This window comes from Amia ocellicauda, chromosome 18, assembly GCF_036373705.1.
Source record: "Amia ocellicauda isolate fAmiCal2 chromosome 18, fAmiCal2.hap1, whole genome shotgun sequence".
Classification (NCBI taxonomy): Eukaryota; Metazoa; Chordata; class Actinopteri; order Amiiformes; family Amiidae; genus Amia; species Amia ocellicauda.
The window spans coordinates 22,670,108-22,690,611 of record NC_089867.1 but is presented as its reverse complement, the minus strand read 5'-3'; the positions used below and the strand labels follow the sequence as shown (position 1 = coordinate 22,690,611).

General features: G+C 40.3%; 1 protein-coding gene across 2 annotated transcripts in view; it reads right to left on the bottom strand.

Moving 5' to 3' along the window:
- The window catches only part of LOC136713830 (immunoglobulin superfamily member 21), a 193,712-nt gene extending 175,177 nt beyond the window's left edge, over nt 1-18,535 (bottom strand). For both annotated transcript variants that reach the window (XM_066691049.1, XM_066691050.1), the window contains exon 1: nt 18,108-18,535. In XM_066691049.1, the coding sequence (XP_066547146.1) occupies nt 18,108-18,246 (139 nt within the window). In that variant the 5' untranslated portion in view covers nt 18,247-18,535. The remainder of the gene's footprint in view (nt 1-18,107) is intronic.
- Between the last annotated feature and the right edge of the window lie 1,969 nt (nt 18,536-20,504).

Below are 20,504 nucleotides of genomic sequence, written 5' to 3'. Positions count from 1 at the left end.
CAGTGGGTCGATAGAGGCTGACGACGATGGATGTAGATATACATCATCATCATCATCATCGGCCCGTATCGATCCCCTGCTGGATGAAGGCCTGCCCAAGATGTTTCCACTTGTTTTGATCTATAGCTTCTCTTTTCCATGTCACACCTGCAGAGTTTATTATTTAATCTTCTCATCTTTTATGCAGTCTTCTTCTTTATCCCCTTTGGGAACGTATGTATATCAATTTGTGATTTTGTGACACCGGCTGAAGTTTTAGATTTTATATTCGTTACAGCCCTTGAATAGTATGTAAAAAGAGTTCTCCACAGAATCCCATGAATCTGCTCAAGTTCTATTGTTCTAAACCTCCTGAAACAAAGCTGCCCACTTCGGCAGATGTCTGCACGTCAAGTCGCTGAGGGAATGAGCATTCCCTCCAATCGCACAGATGCTAAAAATAGCTGTCTTCCTTCGCTGTGCAGCTCGGTGGCACAAAATAAACTGGTCTACCATCTCAACTTCCCTACCTCCAGTTTTTTAATTGCCTATACCAATTAAATAAAATATCATTAGTTACTGCACAGCATGAGGAAACAGCTTGGCCTGTCTGACTTCTAAACAATCTAGGGTTTATCAGTCATGGCTTCTTACTTCATTAAACTGAAATAAAATAAAATAAAATGGCAAAGCTCTTTTGTAGACAAACGGAACCACTGGATGTCTTCGGCCTTTAAACTTGAAACAGCACAGTGTCATTAACTATATAAACACACACACTCACGCACTCACACATACATATATATAGACTTTCCCTGCAAGTTGATTGGCTCCTATATTGCCCTTTAAGGTGTTTTTTCAATGAGATCAAAGACTTGAGGGATTCATCTTTCATGTTTTCCTTCTGATGGCCGTGATCCCCTTTCCAGTGGTTCACAACAGTCAACACAGCCCCAGGCCTTTTCCCCAAACATGAAATAACCCGGCATCTCATCACATTTGATCTGGAGGCATTTCAGTTGGATTCTGTTAATAAAATATTTGAATGGCTTTGCATCAATCAGCTTTCGGCTTGAAGCACTTCAGGAGATCCCAAAATGTCAAAAGCATAACGCTTCCTCGCTTTGCCTGGAAACGCCTCTCAAAAATAATACATGTAATTAATAAATATTGCATTCCCGGCAATATGAAGACAGATGAGGTCACCTGTACACTAGACAGGTCTTCTGCCATCTTTTTTTTACTCGACTTCAGATCTTGTTGCTTTAAAAAGCCCTTGATAAGGTCCCTCAGGCTAAACGGAAAGCTTATCATTGCTTCTCAGCATCCCAGCGTCCAGTGCTGAGTATCTGAATACGGACACGAAGTACTCTGCCACAGTAACATGTTTCTCAGGCACTTATCCTCAGTGGCTTTTTTTGTTAGAACGGTTAGCTGGAAAATAACAAATAACTGATCGCATGGCACAGTGCTATAGGCAAGGGGTAAGAATTTAATTCACAAGTGCAGATGACATCAAGTCTGATGAGCGAGGGGGGGCCACGTGCGAATCGAGATTAAGAGTCGGGCAAATGACGAGATGAAGGCATTCGTTAATGTGCACCCACTGCTTCCATTATTGTGAAATATTTCTCCTCTGGTTGTTAATGTTATTTATCTGCTTTATTCGACAAAGAATTGGACTCTCCATCATAGGCTTCCCAATGCTTATTAGTGTCAAAGAAAAGATGTGCCAGATTCTGCAAAGTGCAAACTTGCATACAAACTAATTACACGGAGAGAGAGGAGAACAGAGTAAAAATGAATGTCGGAGAAAAAGTTATGTTTACAGCCACATTTCCTCCTGACTCTACAAATCTGGCTCCGTCTGGGTCCGGGGAACGGCATTGTGGATATCCTTCGGTCGTGAAGAAAAGGGTTTTGACAAGAAAACTAAACGGATCACTTCCAAACTGGACTTATTAGACATTCTGGACATATTTTCTGTCTCCTTTTTTTATGATCTTTAAATTACATAAGTACCTCTGTTTTAAAGGTCAGTTCTGACATATCCAGAGATCTTGGCACAGAACTGTCAAATGAAGATGTTCTCATCTTTTTTTTTTGCACAAAGCAAAACCTATCCATGGCATCTTCCATTGTGTGCGTGATCGACACCAGACTGGCGGGCTCTTAAATGTCACCGTACATCGAGGACAGAGTTTCCTGAGCCGACTGAGCACCGTCAATTAAACCTAAATTTCGATGCTCATCTCTGTGACTTCAGTTTTGGCAAGTCACTTGTGGGAACAGCCGTGACACTTATTGCCTGCTAGTGCTTTATAAGTTCCTGCTATGGTAAGGGATTTCCCAAAATAGCAGTGGAAAATAAACAGGCGAGAAGATCTGTCAGCTTTCGAAGGAAACGGTTATTTCTGCCGTCCATCTGAGATCAATGCAGATCCAAACACACAGACTAACACCAAGATACAACATGTCAATATGTATTCATTTCCATTTGGACTTTTGACACAGAGCTGGCGTGCAACTTCCATTTCTTACTGAGCAACAGAAATGAGAGTTTACTCTAGACATCAGATGCTGAATTAGTTGTCTAACTTGTAGATTAAAAGAAATTCAAATATATGAGATAACCTAGATTTCAGGTAGATTAAAAATCCTTTAGCTTATGTCCCAAAGCCTTAGACAAAAGAAAAATCTCTCTCATAATCGGCTATTTGTTTAAATTTCAGATTTTCATTCCGTTTAATCGTAACCACAGAGAGAAGAGCGGCAGATATAAATCATGACTAGCAATGATTGCAGCAGCTGCGTCTCCATAAACAGCTATATAAAACAAATAATGGGACTAAAAAGGTATCAAATAAATTCTCATAAAGTCTTCAACCTTTCTTTGTCACCCTCCCTTGGTTGATGAAGACCAGTTAAACATAAAATATATTGGATTTTGACTGTGGAAAGAAAAGAAAAAATAAATAAAATCTGTGACAGCAAAATGTGAGCTGCCACTAAGTATCCATTTCAACCAATCCTGGGCACGTAATTAATACATGACATTTGGGGGCTAAATGCTGTTCCCAGATCTTGCCGAAAGTATTCTGCAGCTCGGTAATTACAGTTCTGCTTAAGTTTTTGATTTGCTTTGAAAAAAAGAAAGAAAGGAAAAGAAAAAGAAAGGATATTTGACAAGGGTCTGACAGTCAGTTGTGGCTGAGGAAGTCAGTTCTGAATGCGTTTTGTTACTTAAATGATATAGGAGGGGAGAAGGAACGCAAATTGAACGTGAAATGCGTTTTTCTTCAAATCTTAAAATGGAGGGAAAATGCCAATCCATGTGTCACAAAACAAGAGAGTCTTTCAGTACTTGAAGAGAGCTTATGATTTAAGTAAGCAGGAAGTGAACTTCACAGCCACAGTTCGTTACCCAGAAGGTGTAAGTGCCAATTTAAATTCAATTTGATGACAGTCGAAGTCAATCATTATTCCTTGGGAAAAAGACCACTTAGAACTACATTTCTTTAAGACCACTGCTCTGGGAAAGCAAAAATCTTTACAGGTTTTATCTTTCAAACTGTCCAAGTGGAAAGTATTTCTAAAACACAAACACACCTAGATTCACAGGTACAGTATGGGGTCGTGATCATTAAACCCCAAGAATAAAGACAAAAAGTGTATTCTTAATATAGTCAGGCAGATATAGATTCATTCAATAGCTTCGATCCCTGGAATTAATGGAACAGGTTGAACATATGCAAAGATAAGTACATACTTACCTGTAACTACTAGCTGAATAACATTGTTGAATTATATGTTAGAAAAGCGACGTATGGCACTATGGAACGAGGAGGCAGTTCTTAACAAAAGTCATATCTGAAATACATCCAATTACCTTCGCAAGAGGTATCAATTGGATATCCTAACCAATACCAATCATAGACTGAAGAATAACTTGGTACGTTTGAGTAGACCCGGATAATTGTGTGTTTGCACTGGCGAACCTAAGCTGCAGCTGAAAGTGAAAAGTATGGGAAATGGTTAACAGATACTGGATGTCTAAAGTACCCTTAGAACAGGGGTTCTCTTAAGTCAACAAAACTACAGAGTTTATTTGCATTATTTTACGTAACGATTGCAGTGTTGAGTTGAGTGTCGACTCCTACTTCTTCTGACTAAGCACCAGCTGTCTCGTTGGCAGGATGTGACACCACGGAGAGAAGCTCGGGTGATCTCGAATTTACAGTTTCTCATCCTGAAACGAAACTTGGCGGAGCCGTACTCATCCACAGCCCACCTACCATCTTGCCTCAATGATATTCTCTAGTAACGTTGAGTGATCTTGCCGGGCGACATATAGCTCCCGTCTCACACACCCACATGCGCGCTCTGAGAAGTGAAGGCGCGACCCTTGCTAGAATGCGTAGGATAACAAGTTTTCTTGATCATAAGATATACCAAAGGGGCTATAATTCAGTTTAGTTTGTTTCCCGGTGGCCCACAAAGTCCTCCTGGAGCTACACTATATTACCACGAGGAATAGGACCAGCAACTGCTAACCATACACTGTTTGCGTTGTGCAACTCGGAAGCACTGTGATATTTTGGACCATCGACAAAATTGTAGTATGAAAACCTCTACATCTTGTAAAATGATGATGCACTGCCTCACCAATCTAGAATTGTAACACCATAGTTCGAGGACAATGGCACTGAATACATTTCTTTGCCTAGGACACTTCTGGGATTAACTATTATAGCACATTATGAAGAAACTGCCGAGACCAGGTTCTCTCACTGCACTGGAAACTGCTGCGGGAGGAATGACAAAGAGCTGCCATCTATCAAAAGGGCCTCCAGACATTTAAAATATATTACAGACAGCTGACTCCACACCCCCCCCCTCCGTTATCCCAATACTTTTAGTACTGTTGCATACACCAAAAAAAATTCAGCGGCAAATAATTACGGTAACATTTCGCCTGAATTCCACATGGGCTATGTGAGTGATGACTCCCTTAAGCCTGCAAATCAGTCTCATTTAACATATTTCAGCAGATTATAGGAAAGTGTTTTAAGGACCATTGCCTTGCGTGGGTGGCCTTGTAAACCGCCGTACTGCACAAAAGTCACACAGGCATTCCTCTCGCTCTCCCCATCGCTCTCCCTCTCTCTCTCTGTCTTTTTTTATCTACTCGGCTGGAGTTCAGTGCGCTCTCTCTGAGAATTCATTACCCGTTCCCCTAGCACATGAAAATGCAACTCGCGTGGGGAGGCGCTTTATTTATTAATGCCGAGACGCAATCCAGTGGAATAGATTTGGCTAGAGCACAATCAAAGAAAAGTTTCTAAACGGTTTTCCGTGTGGGTTTAAGGAAAGGCAAATTCTTCAGCTGACAAAATGTTTCCTCCGCTTGCACAATAAAGATGAAACGCAAGGCACTTTTCTTGATGAGGTGTCGGGTGGTGAAATTAACCCCGAGAATCATCAAGGCAATTTGATTTAAGATCTTTCGACACAAAGCAAACAGACGTTTCAATCTGTAGAAGGGTGACCTTTCTCTTTATCGTTTAGTGTCTGTTTTTTGATTTGCAAAAAATGGCTTGTCGTTTGCAAGGCCCCTCTGATGTGCACTTGCACAATTGTTTCAAGCATTTGTTTTTTCTCTCTCTTTTTATGGATGAGAGAATAAACTTGACCTATCATTTCTGGGACTGCACTGGTTAGTGTCAGTGCTTCCAGGACTTATTGTGAACAGCACAAAGACACATATCCTGCAAACGATGCATGATCTGGGAAAAAAAAAAAAAAAAAAGACATTCTCTCAAATGTGAGCTGCACATAAGTGTTGAAATACTGGAACATCTAATTGGCAACTATGTGTGATTATATTAATAAACTCCACAAACAGCCAGAATATTTTGAAATAATTTTTAAAAAATCACGTTTATAAGGTTTTAATGTTCAGGCACAACCTTTCACAACATGCTCAGCAATGTTTTCCTACTAATTAACCAAACCTGACACAAAGAGGTGAATAAACACAGGTGGTATAATAGTTTAACTGTCTGGTGTGGGTGGAGAAAATGAATTAATTCAGATGAAAGCTTTCTTACATGTGATTCCTTGATGTTTGCCGGTTACAAATGATCGCTGCCAGATAACCTGCCTGGGACCAAATGGCATGGACAGCAATCTCCAAGCCACTCTTGTAATTAAACCAACTGTCCACAACACTGGGACATGAATTTGCACATACCCTATGGGGCATCTAATATCACAGATCCAGCAATGCTTCATGCATATACATGCAGAAGAGCTGAATTTGTTTCAAACTCATTGAGCTAAGTGACACCCTTAACCTGAAAGTCTCTGCCAGTGACCCGCCACTTGCCCCTCCTAGTTCAAATCTGAATAAGAGAGAATTCAAATCTGCCTTCCTTTTAGCTAATATTACACTCCAACATGGGAGCCCATTTAGAAAAGGTGTCAATTCTTCAATGAGTGAATTATAAATGTTGAGCTTAATCAACATCAAAATATGATTCATATAAAGATATTGATTATTAATATATTTGATGTGACTATAAAGGTTTAATAAATGAGTGGGTTTATTAGCTTTACAGTTTATTTTGTTAATTGTTCTATAGCATATTTAAAGTTTATGGTAATTTTACTAGTCTATTGCAACATGGCTGGTTGTAAAACAACACTACCCCTTAAAGTAGAGCTCAATGAACCAGTCCCTCGAAGAATACAATCAAAAATAAGTATTTCAAGCTCTGAAAAACAGATGCAATCCTCTTGCAAATAGGACTCTTTGCTGATATGCAAATATCTTTTATTGACTTGATTCAAAATGAACCTCTCTCTCGACATATGGTGAACAGTGAATAATGAGTTTAGTTTTATCCTAGAACAAATGCTTCCAGTGCTTTTTGGCATCGTGCTTACTTTAATATTAATATAGAGTTTTTTTTTTCCTGTTTATATGGGATGTGACAGTTGAGACGGATCACAATGACAGTCTGTCTGCCGCTGAACAGGTTCAACGTAGCCGTCAAAGCAGCCAACGAGTTGTAGTGCTTTCAGAGTTCGTGGCAGACAATAGCTCTTGTTTAGGAGGTGAGGGGGCTGCAGAGCTTTAAAATACTGCAGAGAAGTGGAAAATCATCCTCAATCCTACGAAATTCCAGAGGAATTAATACTGGGCAGGCGCAGGTCGCCGGGGCTAAGCACACTTAAGCTGAAGTAAACTGACTCTTGTTCAGTAAATGTGATGAATTGTACCTTGTGGTAATCCAAATGGAAATGCAGACTTTTTTTCCCCCAGAAGAGAAGCTTCAAAAGGAACTTGACAGTGTTGGCTGAATCCTAAATGAAGATGTATCCCTCCCCCTCGCCAGCCTGTCCTCGAACCTCCTCCTTTTATTATTAGTGTTCTTCTGTTCTTCCAATTCCAATTAAACAAGTCCGCTCCATTTTAAATCCATGACGGACACCCCTCGACTATACTCAATTCCTTTTACTAAAGCTCTACAGGACTATGCATGTAAAAGAACCATAAACAAAAGGAAATTAGGTCTGTAGAAGGTTAAATCTGACAGGTCTTTCCAAATGACTAATATATAAAGAGCTATATAAAGTACACACAGTATATAGTCATACGCCCTCACAGAGAACCACAATCAGACGAATAAATCTAAGAAAATAAACATATCAAGTAAAATACAAAATGGTATCTAGAGCTATTAAATGCCGTGGCCTTAGTCTCTTGTCTTGTCCCTGACCTCCTGAGACTTGGGATGTAAAATGTCTTTGCTCACACTTACTTCCAGGGTAGAAGAAAAGAAACAAATCCAACATGAAAGCCAAGTGTATAATTTCCATGCCAACACCGCGTAATCACTATGCTACACTCCCACCATTAATTTCTCCTCCACGACTCCATGAACCCGTGTACGTGAATTACCGAGCTGTTTATGCGCAGTTCTCTCTCGAAGGGCGTGTCCGCAGAGAGCCAGAGCTTTTGATAACATTGTGGGCATGTCAGCAACAACTTGGCAAAGACCTTCCTGAGAGAGAGGAAGAGAAGAGAGTCCTCATACCCCTCACTGAAAGGGGAGAGAAGAACAGTAGGCAAAATATATATATACATCTAAATCAGAGAAAATAATATATTTGAGGTAGGTTTTTTTTTTTTTTTTTTTAGAAAAACACAAGGAAAATGCCTGGAAGGAATGACGAACTCAAATCCCCTGACAGATAGCAGCTGAGAAGGTGCTGCAGGCGTCTTCCAGCTTTATAAACTACTTGCTTTGTCCCATTATTCCCAAAAGCATACAGGAAAACAGCAGGGAGGCAGCCTATTGATTCTGCTGCGAATTGGCTGACGCCGGGTTTGCTCCAGATGCGGATGTTGCCAAGCATTCAGAACCGCGAGAGAGTGGGAGGCAGTGGAGCTCAATGCTCGGTGTCATGGGACTCGCGAGATGGTGTGGCCCAGCTGGTAGACTAAGGAACTCAAGGCGGCATTGTCTTCCACGTGGAGCTGAGCGTGCAGACAGAAATAACATGCTCGGAGCTAGAAAAATAATAATGACACTTCAGTACAGACCAACGGCCAAGTTCAAACCTCAACGGTCACAGGATATCCCGTTTTCAGTTTCCTTTCGGTTCTCAGGCACTTAATTGAACCAGAGATGTAGTTGTTATTGTAAAATGTCGTTTTTTTTTTTTCTTTCTCTGGGTTATTAGGATGTTAGTAGAAAAGTCTCTATGTATTCCACGGGACTCTGACCCTTGGGGACAAAAGCAGCCTTGTCTCTGCCCGAGTCTACAACGGGAACACAGAGAGAGCTGTGGCACAGAACTAATGAATGGAGATGCAGTGAGCTGAAGGTGTTGCTGTTAACTAAAATGCACAGTACCCTGGCACTCGGGGCGAGACGGTTCACAGTGAGCTAGCAATTATAGCCACAAGATACTTATGTACAGCAGTGCGAGTAGTTAGAGAGGAGAAATCCAGCGATGTTTGAGAATTAGGGCTTCTGTGAGGACTGGGAGGCAGGATGGTCTAGTGGTTAATGATCTTCAGTTACTGCAACGATTGCATAAGCATTGGGTTACAGGATCATGATATATACATCTGCCAGCATGTGATTTATGGAGGCAATTTATGATCAAACCCCAATCATTTCAACGGGAGGTTGTTGTTTAGAAAAAAGTTTGCGTGTCACGCGGTGTCATTTGGTTTTGAAACATGTTTTTTGCATGTGTGTGTGTGTGTGTGTGTGTGTCTGTATTTAAATGAGGGTGAGGGGAGATAGCAGGGATAGACTTACCACTTGAGTATCAAATGCACATATGGAGACCTTTTTACCACTAACAGATGGTTAACGATGCTACATTTAAGTCAGTCAAACAAACAGAACTTGGGGGCCACAAATGAGGGCAATGTTAGATTCTTCTCATTTTTTAAATTGTAACTTGTTGTAGAGGCATACAAAAGCTCAACATGGCCTCTTTGCTAAACTGTGCCTAATGTACTACCCAGAACTTTTACCGCCTTCAGCAAAAAGAGTAGAATGAATTAAATAATTCTGCAAAATTAAATAAACACTTTGTTCAGTCACGCTGTATTTTATGAAAATACTGTCCAAGTTAGTTGCCGTATGCCATCATTCATATAGCAAATAAGGTTGTTTTTTACAGCTATTAAAAGGTGTTGGCATTTTCACAAACTGTTTTGCCTAAGGTTATTGAATTAATCGGGAATAATGTTTATGTAAACTGCACAAAAATTGCTACAAGTGTGACTGATTTTAGGTTCGTTCAATTTAAAATACCATCTTCTGAGACATTCTCTGGGGGGAAATAAAAGCCTACTTTTTATCACAGCACTTCGTCTTTACCTTTCGAGCACGTCTAATGTGATTCCAAGGACTTCTATTTATCGATTGTCCTGATAGGTCAGAGTGCATATATTCAGTACCGAAAGCATAAATCGTGCCTTATTACTCACTGGAAGTGATCAATTAATCAGTACATTGATTTACTATTGTAGCTGAAGAGAAGGCAGGTGTTTGTGTTTGTGAATTAGCCAGGAATATCCCAGGACTTAATGCATGCCATTGTTGCCTTCATCTGCTCACTGACATTTTCAGTTTGTATTTCACATTGATCAGTTTCCAAAATATGTATAGATCAGACTCTGTGATTGATTGAATAATCCTCAGAAGCACCGGAGCAATGTTGATAAAGGACTGCATACAGTAATTGTATGACCCCCAGAGTGCTCTCCTGCCCTTGACCGCGCAGTGACACGACTGCACTGCTCAAGACTGCAGGCACGGAGATCATAAGAGTGCAGCGCATGATGGAGACGTGCAGTCGACATCTTTGGACTAATGCTGCTTTTCCCGAGTCCTAATTTGATACACAGCTAGTTTCTTTTAATTGTTATGTGAACTACTATACGCCCTTGATGAGTTTTGTTATTTTATCCGTCTTTAAATTATACATGCAGTTGTGTCTTTCAAAAGCCTTCCCACTCATTTAGAGCCATTTGCAGACCTTCTCTGCAAAGCAATTTGGACCGAGCTCCACCAACTGCATTATTCATGACTGGTAGTAACCAACAGACCTAATTGCCTGTATCTATACTTCCATACGTCTCTCATCAGACAGTGTAGTGCATTTATTTTGTATCGATTTCGTTTTCTAGCAATTCAACAGGATAGAACTACCTGATGCAAAACAAACAATTCGAATATAGCAAAAGTCAACACTCGCTGAACTCGTTGTTTCTGCAGGAAAATTGTGCTGTGAATTCTGACTATGACTTTTATTTTTTTATTTTTTTTAATGGCATGTTAGAATAGTGATTTAATGGAGGCGAACTGCACAGCCAACACCTTTTGTTTTCCTTGGGGAAACTACAGAGACAATATATTGTTTTAGCATTTCACTGGTAGTCTTGAGTTACTGATGTACAAACATCGATTTACTCCACACAGAGGCTGGAGTCTATGTGTTATACTTTTCAAATGTTGGATGGTTGCTCCAAAAGATGACTCTCTGGAATAACTATCAGTGTTGCAACAACTCCCACAGGCCCCCTGAACAGAGTGAAGCACGAAAGACCTGAGAAGACATTCGAAGGAAGGTGCACTAACATCTAGACAAGGTGTGAACAACCATTCACTTATTTACAAGACGACTCAACCACAAGGCAGAGTGACGGAAGAAGTCACATTTCAAAGCTATGCAAATTCATTGATTGGTTTGAAGTACCTGCCTTGACATTTTCCTTCCAACTTGGCGCAACTCGTGAAGAAAAAATGCCTCCACCAAAACTTTGCAGCCCATAGACTAGGTTCTTCAAATGAAAATAATTAGCTTATGAATTACTACAGAAATTAAAAGGCCATTTTCCTGCTCCATCTTTTAAAAAATTACTTTGCTTATTATAAAACAGCTGCAGAAATTAAATCCTTTACATGCTCTGATTGCACAGATATTGAGGTGGGAGACCGCATCTTAAAAAGGTTTTGATCCCACCTGTATGGGGTTCATATTACTTTATGACTTGCGTGTCGGAACAGGTCTCTTATTCAGAAGACCTTCAGAATCACAGCCCCCCGTGTTTTATACGCAAAGAAAGCTCCAGATTTAGAGATCGGTAGAAACCGGGTCAAATCTCCAACAGCAAGGATAACCATTTCCACTTCGCACTGCAGGGAATGTCAAACTCATTATAATGCCTTTAAAACTTTCCAGACTGAAATAAAAGTGCAGTTAAATAAACAACACAACAAAGCTTTTCTGCCAACAATGAACAAAATCAACAGAAATGATTTATAATAATTTCATCCTCATAAATGAAGTGACTCTACTGGGCGTCCAGGTTCTTCGGAAAGCCATCAAGAATGGAGGTTTATGAAACAGCAGGGTTTTCAAATAACATCTCTATGTGCAACTAGTGAGGCCTCTGAATAGTCGAGAACCAGCAGAGTTAATTTAACTACGGGGGTCAAAATTACAAGATCATCAGTGGCGTACGGCTGGCGATGGCAGAGAAGTGATAGCGGTTTGTTAGACGGCGGGGATCCAAGTCATTACAGGTACCCAGTGGTTAGAGACAAGAACAAAAAGAAAACAAGTGATGGAAATGGCAACGGAGGAATAAAACTGAACACATATTTGTTTAAATAGTCCACTTCCAGACCACACACCTTAAACACAAGCAGGAAGTTCATTTCACAGACTTCCACTGAGATCACTCCATTTATTTACAAATACCCAATAAACTAACTTATATAATTTTGTTTTGTTTAAAGTACATTACCTCATACGAACAACCCAGTGTCCGCTAACTCAAGGGTCATCGATCTGACATCTACTTGATATAATAATAATACATGATGGGTCACAGAAAGCAAGAACAAATGAATAAGCCTCATAAAAAGCCCTTATTTCATCACAGTTGTTTTTCCAAGCTCTATTATTTATGATGGGCTTTATAGTTCTCACTCTTGAGTACCGTGAGGTTGTACTGTAACCACTACATGCACGATAAGCCCTCTAATATATTAGCAAACCACAGAGAGTCCCGCTGAAGGTATAGTAGGGTGAAAGCCATCTCTCTCTTTCAATCTACAAGCAGATGCACACTGTTTGTCAGGAACTTCTCAACCTCTCAAAACGCACAAGAACCTGGCAATTGGGATCCAACTCCAAACATGATGATTTGATTCTGCACAGATCTTAATCATTGGCCACTTCTACATCAGATACCTAATCGAAGAGGTGGGATCATCAGAATGCCAACTTACAGTCCGTTTGAAGGACATATGCAATGTACCGCATGTTACAAATATACTGTAAACTCAAGCGATGTTGAATATGGGGCATGCTTGGCTCTTCCATATGCAGAACTACATTACAATGAAAACGTATTTCATTTGTAAGTCGCCCTGGATAAGGGCGTCTGCCAAGAAATAAAAATAATAATAATTTGCGCTGCAGTGAATGATTGAACTACAGATCACAACATCAGAAGCGCACTTGTTTTTGGAAACTTCTGAAACCACACAGCTGCAAATGGAGAGATGTACGTAGGCGCAAAGTAAATAATTGAGAGACAAAAGGCTGATTGAATCACAGTTAATCTAATCACATATGCTGTAGTAATAAACAGTATAGATTGAAAACAAAAAATCTGTTTTGCCGATTAATATTATAAAAACAAAACAGAAAAGCAATTAAATTATGAGTCAATTTGACGGGCTGTGGAGGTTCAGGGTAGACTGGAATATAGATCTCCGTCACTGTCACCGATGGAATGACACATCTCAGATTTCATGAGCAGATGTAACTTATATTTCTAGGAAAAGTCACACAAAGCACATTCCTGAAAACTGATTTTATAAACTGGAAATGGCCCAACTGACTGGCTTGGCATTTCTAATGTTAGGAAACATATTAGCAACACACACACACACACAATTTCAATATGTGAAGATGTTCCACAGATTATCCAGATATGCAGTGGAAATGGACCCAAGTCAATTAAATGAAGGGGTCAAACATATTCAGTTGAGCTTCAAAAGAACAGATATCTGGTTATGGTTAAGCAGCATCACTGTCGGTGGGACCATATCTATTCAAGAGACTATGAGGGCAGAGCATACAGGTAGAATCAATGGCGTTAGACCGAAAGCAAGGAATACATGAAAAATAAATGGGATCTAGTAAATTGTAAAGTTTCCAGCATCTTGTGGACATATGTCACCAGCACCATCAAGCTGCTATAGTTCAGTTGTTCATCTCCAGGCGATGTACAGATGTATTCACGATCCATAGGGATTATTTATTATTGTCATTATTAGCAGAGTTTTTTTTTTTTTTTTTTTTAAACAACAAATAAAATAGCCTGTACATGAAGTGGTATGATGAATGTAGCCGTTTCAGGAAAAAGAAGTGTTATTCTCGGCCTACTTATGTTTGCTCTCGGTCCCTGTGGATAGTTTTGAACTTATATCAACATCTGCTGATTATCAACAATTTCCAGAAGACCAGTTTGTTTTTTACCTTGGATTTTTTGTCCTTCAACAGACATTTTTATCCCAAGCAGTTTCAAAGAAGGAATGTCATGAAGGATTTGTTCGATTTGCACATCCTATGACACCTCTCAGAGCTGCAAGTCAATGGGTCCAATTAAAGGCAGCTACAGTATAACTGGTAGACAACACTGGCCAACTTCCTGGTGTCACTTGAATCTCCATCCAACTTATTACATCACCAGCTTGATTGGAGTTACAGAGACGGACATCCTGGTGTGGCAGCTGTATTTATCATCAACGGCCATTTACAATCAGAATTTTCACCATTAACCCACTTGCTGATATTTAACTATGAAGTCTGGTTTCTTTACAATGCAAAATATCCTCAAGGTCAAATGTGGGTGGAGTTTTTGTTGTTGTTTTTCTGCCCCAATTAGATAATTATGCACAACACACTTCAGACTTCATCTACACTAGAAAAAAGATCTCTGTACTTGCCTGACCTTAAACGTTAATACATTTCTTAGCAACGAATAGTTTATTCAGATTCTTCTTTTTCCAAGTTGTATTTTAGTCATGCCTGTGGGTAAACCTGTACACACACACACACACTTACACACACAAAAACAGATGTCCAGATGAAGGTGCTCCATTTGTTAAATCAATATGACGTTTTAGAGAAAGGCAATAAACACTTTTAGTATTAATACTGTGTTTTGCGCATGCAGTTCATTCAAGGAATATAAATATATATGCCCACATAGAGATACATGTCTGACATGGACTTTTCATTTGATTCTGGCAGGGCACTGCAATATAAATTCTCCATCTGGCCACAAAGCCCTCGCATCGACGCGTGGCTTCTGAACTCTCAGGAGAAGGTGGGTATACCTAGCCAACTGCTAATCGCATCAAATCTACTCAGCGATGCATCATCTGCCTGCCTGTAAGACCCATCACAAGGCATTATTGGGTACTTCAGCAGAGCAGACAGAGTTTGTCTTGGGTCTTCCAATGAACTCACATTACCTGGGACCTGCACTGACAAAGACAGCTTGTCAATTAAACTCAACAGTCTGGGCTCTCCAGAGCCTGCTAGCTCCAATAAGGTCTTCTGTCAACCATAGAACCTGTAAACCACACTTCTGTCAACTTTTAATTGCATGTGCTGCACAAACCAGGTAATTGCAAGCAAATAGACACACAAACAAAAAAGCATTACCATTTGTGTATGGTTAGAAGTATTGATCCAGGATGCATAATCATAGGGGTGCTGGACATCAAAGAAAGAAAAACCCAACACCCAGTCATGAAGCAGCTTGAATGTATGGCTGCTCAAATTGGTCAACAGCACATTGTGAAAGATAAACCTACACAAACTAGTCATTCTCTTATGGATTACTACTCACACTACCTAGGACTAGCAAGAACGTGCAGAAATCATTCTTGTGAACCACAAAGAATCACAAAACAGACAATTGGGACGCTGAAACTGAAAAAAAACATTTATATGCCTCATTCAAATTTAAAGGCAGATCGCTGGGTTGTAATCACATTAGGTTATACGGTGATTTGAAACAGTTATTGAGAATCTGAGCTTTTTTCCCCCTTTGAATCAGATCACTTCAATTGAGCCATTCCTGCAGCCAACCCACCCCCGGTTTATACTAAATTCCCTGGTCAAAGTCGAAGCCAATATCCTTTCAACGATGCTGGTCTCATTGAGAGCAGGGGAGCAGTATTAACCTCAATCTTAATAACATTTAGAAAATGATCTTCCCTCGTGTAAACAGTGTGAACAGAGTAGCCCAGGAATTATCACATCATCCATTCTTTCTTGACCTACATGCCATCAGGAGATTATCTACTTGAAGAGATTCAACGGCAGAGTAAGTGGGAGGAGAAATGAAAACCGTTCTCGTGCACATCTTGACTCATAACGTTGGGGCCTGGGCATTTTGGACACTAACAAAGAGTACAGGTCCAGCAAAGACAATCTGGATGGCTCCTTTTCCATTAGGTCACAAGATATATCCACATCTCTTGAGTCCCCATGATGAGATCTCCATTGTCAATCAGGACTTGCACTCAAGGGGCTTAGCTGGGTAAAGCAAATTACATTTATTTGAATTGTAGTAGTAGGGGGCTGCTGATGGTGGGCTAGGGGATTAAACTGTGAGCAACTGCTCATTTCCGGAGGCTCTTAAGAGCTTACACGACCTCTGAGTTTTCATCCATGAAGGCGCAGTGACAGATCCCCTGCTCCACGCCATGCACACCCCTCCATTGATCAACAGTGGCCTCTCTGCGTTTGCACTCCAACCCGTGCTGAGAGAAATATCAAACTATCGAACTGGACAAGTGTTATAAAGGTACACCCCCCCAACCCCCTAATTCACATGTGCAAAGCCAAAATATCGTGATCAGATCGTGTACTCCTGACACAATTCAAAGAGGCTGATGGAATGGAAAATCACTGGCTCTACCTGCTCTAGCATCCAGGCATTAGCGCTACTATTACTGGGATCTTTCTATTTTTAGTTTAGTTTCGTTTTTTTAAGGTCACTTCCAAACCTGCATGGTACTGCAATTTCCAAACGAATGCAGGTGATTAATAAAAATGCTTTCAATGCATCAACAGGTTCACGTTAAAATTGGTTGTAGACACCCAGTTTCACTTTATTTGAAAGCAATGCGTAGACTGACATTCAATAAGACATTTATTAATACATTCATACATTAATAGTACTAGTTTGCAATACTTTGCTGTTGTCTCAGTAGAATATTATGTAACTAAATAGACAGATTAAAGATCGCATCAATGTGCACCCACCAAAAAAACGGATGTAAATAACAGCTGATCGGAAAATCGCCTCTAGTATTCAATTTACATTAATGTATGTTTTGGGTAAAAAAGATCAGTGTGAAATGACTACTCGGGGAATTAGGATTGCATCTCATCCTGAAAATCAATTGCACTGGAAACACCTGGGTATACCTGGGCTGGGTACTGCTGCAGAAACCACTCTATTAACCCAATTGAATTGATTACTGCCGTCCGGTCTCATCCCCCAGCCGGCAGACAGCAGCACCATCTGACACACAATCACTTCATTTCCAGTAGCTCCCAATCCCGCGGTCCCAGCACCGCGGACAGCAACAGCACAGTCCTGCTTTACAGCGCCGCTTCAGCCGGATCATCCACCTTCATTTCATAATTAATGGGTGGATGAAGTTAGGGGGTGAAGCGGTGTTGCAGGGAAGCTACACGGAAAAGGGGGTGGGCACGCACATTATTCTAGTTCTAAACTATATACTGCATACACACCCTCTCACTCATTTATGTAGAGAGAGGGAAAGGGGGACAGAGACAGAGATAGAGGGGGAGAGGAAGAGGGAGAAGGAGGGGGAGAGGGAGAGAGCATAGCTATAGATACACTTGCTCCCACTATCCGTTTTCAATGAAGCTACAGCAAAGTTGTCGTTTCAGGTCCAAGCAGTGGCTCTGAGATCCATCACTTCCTTTCTATAATAAATCAGTAACTCGCTATTAACCTAATGCTCGGCATGGCATCATTGTATCAATCGCATGCCTCTGCATAGTTAACAGCATCTGCTTTGGTTCCTATACATTTGCAACGAAACTCACGGAAGGGAAATAAGCTGTACTGCGTTATCTGCCCAGATGGGATCACTAAAAGACGGTCTGAAGGAAGAAGAAAAGTTAAAGGCGGCAATGTATCGCAAATACAGTCAACACATATGGATAACCGCGTAAAGGCGCACGCAATGCGATATAATGTGTCCGTTTCCTTCTGTATATAATCTGCATTTTGAGGGCAAACATGCGGAAACATTTCAGTGAATGCAGCATCAGACCATTTAAAAACACATGAATCAACCACTATGTACTTATTAACTTTGACTGGAGGGTACTGCTTATGTTACATCCATGTATACATACACATACATACACCTGTCGCAATTTTCAGCAAACTATTACAAAACCAAACATTTAGCAAACACGGGGAATATAAAAATACCCACAAACAGAAGTGCTCGACTTACCTACAGCTAAATCCAGTAGGTCCGCGCACAAGAGGAAACACAAAGAAAAGACGGTCATCTTTCCCTTATTTTGCCATAAATCCCAAACTCCATCTGTTTTTAGAGGCTCTCCATTCCTCGGCTGCGTGTCCCCCACCATCCCAAAGGTGTGCGCTCGGGTGGACCCCCCAAACTGCTCATGGTTCAATTCAAATACCAGGGGGAAATAGAAACAGGTCAGTGTCAATAAATGCACACACACACAAACGAATGAATGAAACGAAATGCAAAACTCCAGAACAATATTTAAAAAAAAGGGTCTTTCAATAAAAAGAAAAAATGTTGCCTGCGCACAGACACTGCCTCGCAATGCTGCGGCGGCGGAGGATTAAAAACCAGACACAGATTTGGATGAAAATCTATGCTCTTCACTCAATGCTCATCCTCTCTCCCTCTCCCTCTCTCTCTCACTCACTCTCTCTTCGTATTGCTCGCCCTCTCTCCCTGCCTCCCTCCCTCCCTCCCTCTCTCATTCACACACACACTCTTTATTTGACAGAATTTGCCTTAATCCTACCATAGCTCGCAAACCCTTCCCCTCTATTTCTGTCCACTAATCCGATTTATTTCTGCTGGTAATTTTTTTTCCCCCCACTGAAAAGGGTTTTTAGATCATTAACCTCCTGTATGCTGCGACGCATTGCTCCACATGAACTACACTGAAGCTGAACACAGATGCGCTCCGGCAAGATTGACAGCTGCCTGTGGCGTTTCCGAGCCCGCTTTACTGTTGCCTACTGTTAATGGGAAATAATCCTGGATTAATCTGTACACAAAGATATTTCAAGTTTCAACTTCAGTGCTTTATTAGTGTCAGAGGAAGTAAATAGGGTAGACAACCTGCTTAAATCACTAATGACTCTGAAACACATTATGGCTCTGAAGGTGGTTAGGTGAGCAGTTGGGGGTGGTGGAGGGGTGGGGGTATTTATTTGAGAGATTTAATAATATGTAATACACTGACAGGCTAATTGGCTCATTTACACAATGCCATGCTTAACATATCATCACTATTGGCCTATATCAATCCACTGCTGAGTGAAGGCCTCCCCAAGATGTTTCCACTTGCTTCGATCTACAGCTTCTCTTGTGCATGCCACGCCAACACAGTTTATTCATTCATCTTCCCATCTTTTATGTGGTTGTCTTCTAGTTCTAGGGCTTTCATCTATTGGGATCCACTGAATAGCTTCTTGCAGTGTGTCCAGCCCTTTGCCATTTTAACATTTTCACTTTCAATGATGTCATACATGTCGGTTTGTTCTCAGATCCATTATTTTCCTTTTATATTTCTTCTTGTTATTCCAAGCAGACCTCTTTCAATGCTTCTTTGTGTCGTCTGCAGTGTCTGCATCATTCTTCCATTAAGTGATCTAGTTTCATAGCCACAAGTGAGCACTAATAGTATGCATTGATCAAATACTTCTCAAACACTTTTCTCTTCAGATAAATAGGTAGATGTGTTTTCAACATTTTTACGCTTCTTTTGATTTCTTCCAGAATATCTCCGTCTGCACCGATTTGTTGTCCAAGGTAGACACTTTCGACTTCTTCGAGTATCCGTTGATCTACATCAATTTTCTGAGATGGAACAAAGCTGTTGAACATGATTTGTGTTTTACTCAGGTTCATTTTCAGTAGTTTTCTTGCATCTGAATGTTCTTGATTGAAATTTGCAGGTCTTTAGGTGTTTTTGCAAATATGATAATATAATCAGCAAATCGTAAGTTGTTGAAATAAGCTCCGTTTAACTTTTTCTTCCCAGTCCAGAGTGAACACTACTTCAAGAGTTGCCGTGAAGTTTTGGAGAGATTGTGTCTCCTTGACTTACCCCTTTACACAACTTGATATACATGTATGTATATACACACACACACACACAATACGTTTCTGGAGAGTTCATTTAACACCATCTAGAATAGACTACTATAAAAATGAGATTTAAGTATAAGATTCTTGACCTAGTAGTACATTTGGAATCTATTTGGTCTTTTCACTTACTTTATAAACAGATTATGTATTCAGATTGTGTAATCACACCTGAAAACAATATCTCTCTCTCCATTAAAAATTAAGGTTATGAGCACACTGCATAAATAGCTTTCCCATTTATAAAACAAACAAAAACCATAAAAATGCTTAACTTCATCTTTTTCACATAGCAAACGATCACTACAACGCGAGAGACAAATGCATTTCATTAGATATTTCTGGATAACAGAGTAAAGGAAATACAAGTTCACTGTCAAGGAGAAAGCACTGACATCAAGTACTGACCTAATTCTATCTGTGCACATTAAATGCATTCCCTTGACTTTTAAACGTACCTGAGCCACGCATGTAATATTCAAATGCTAA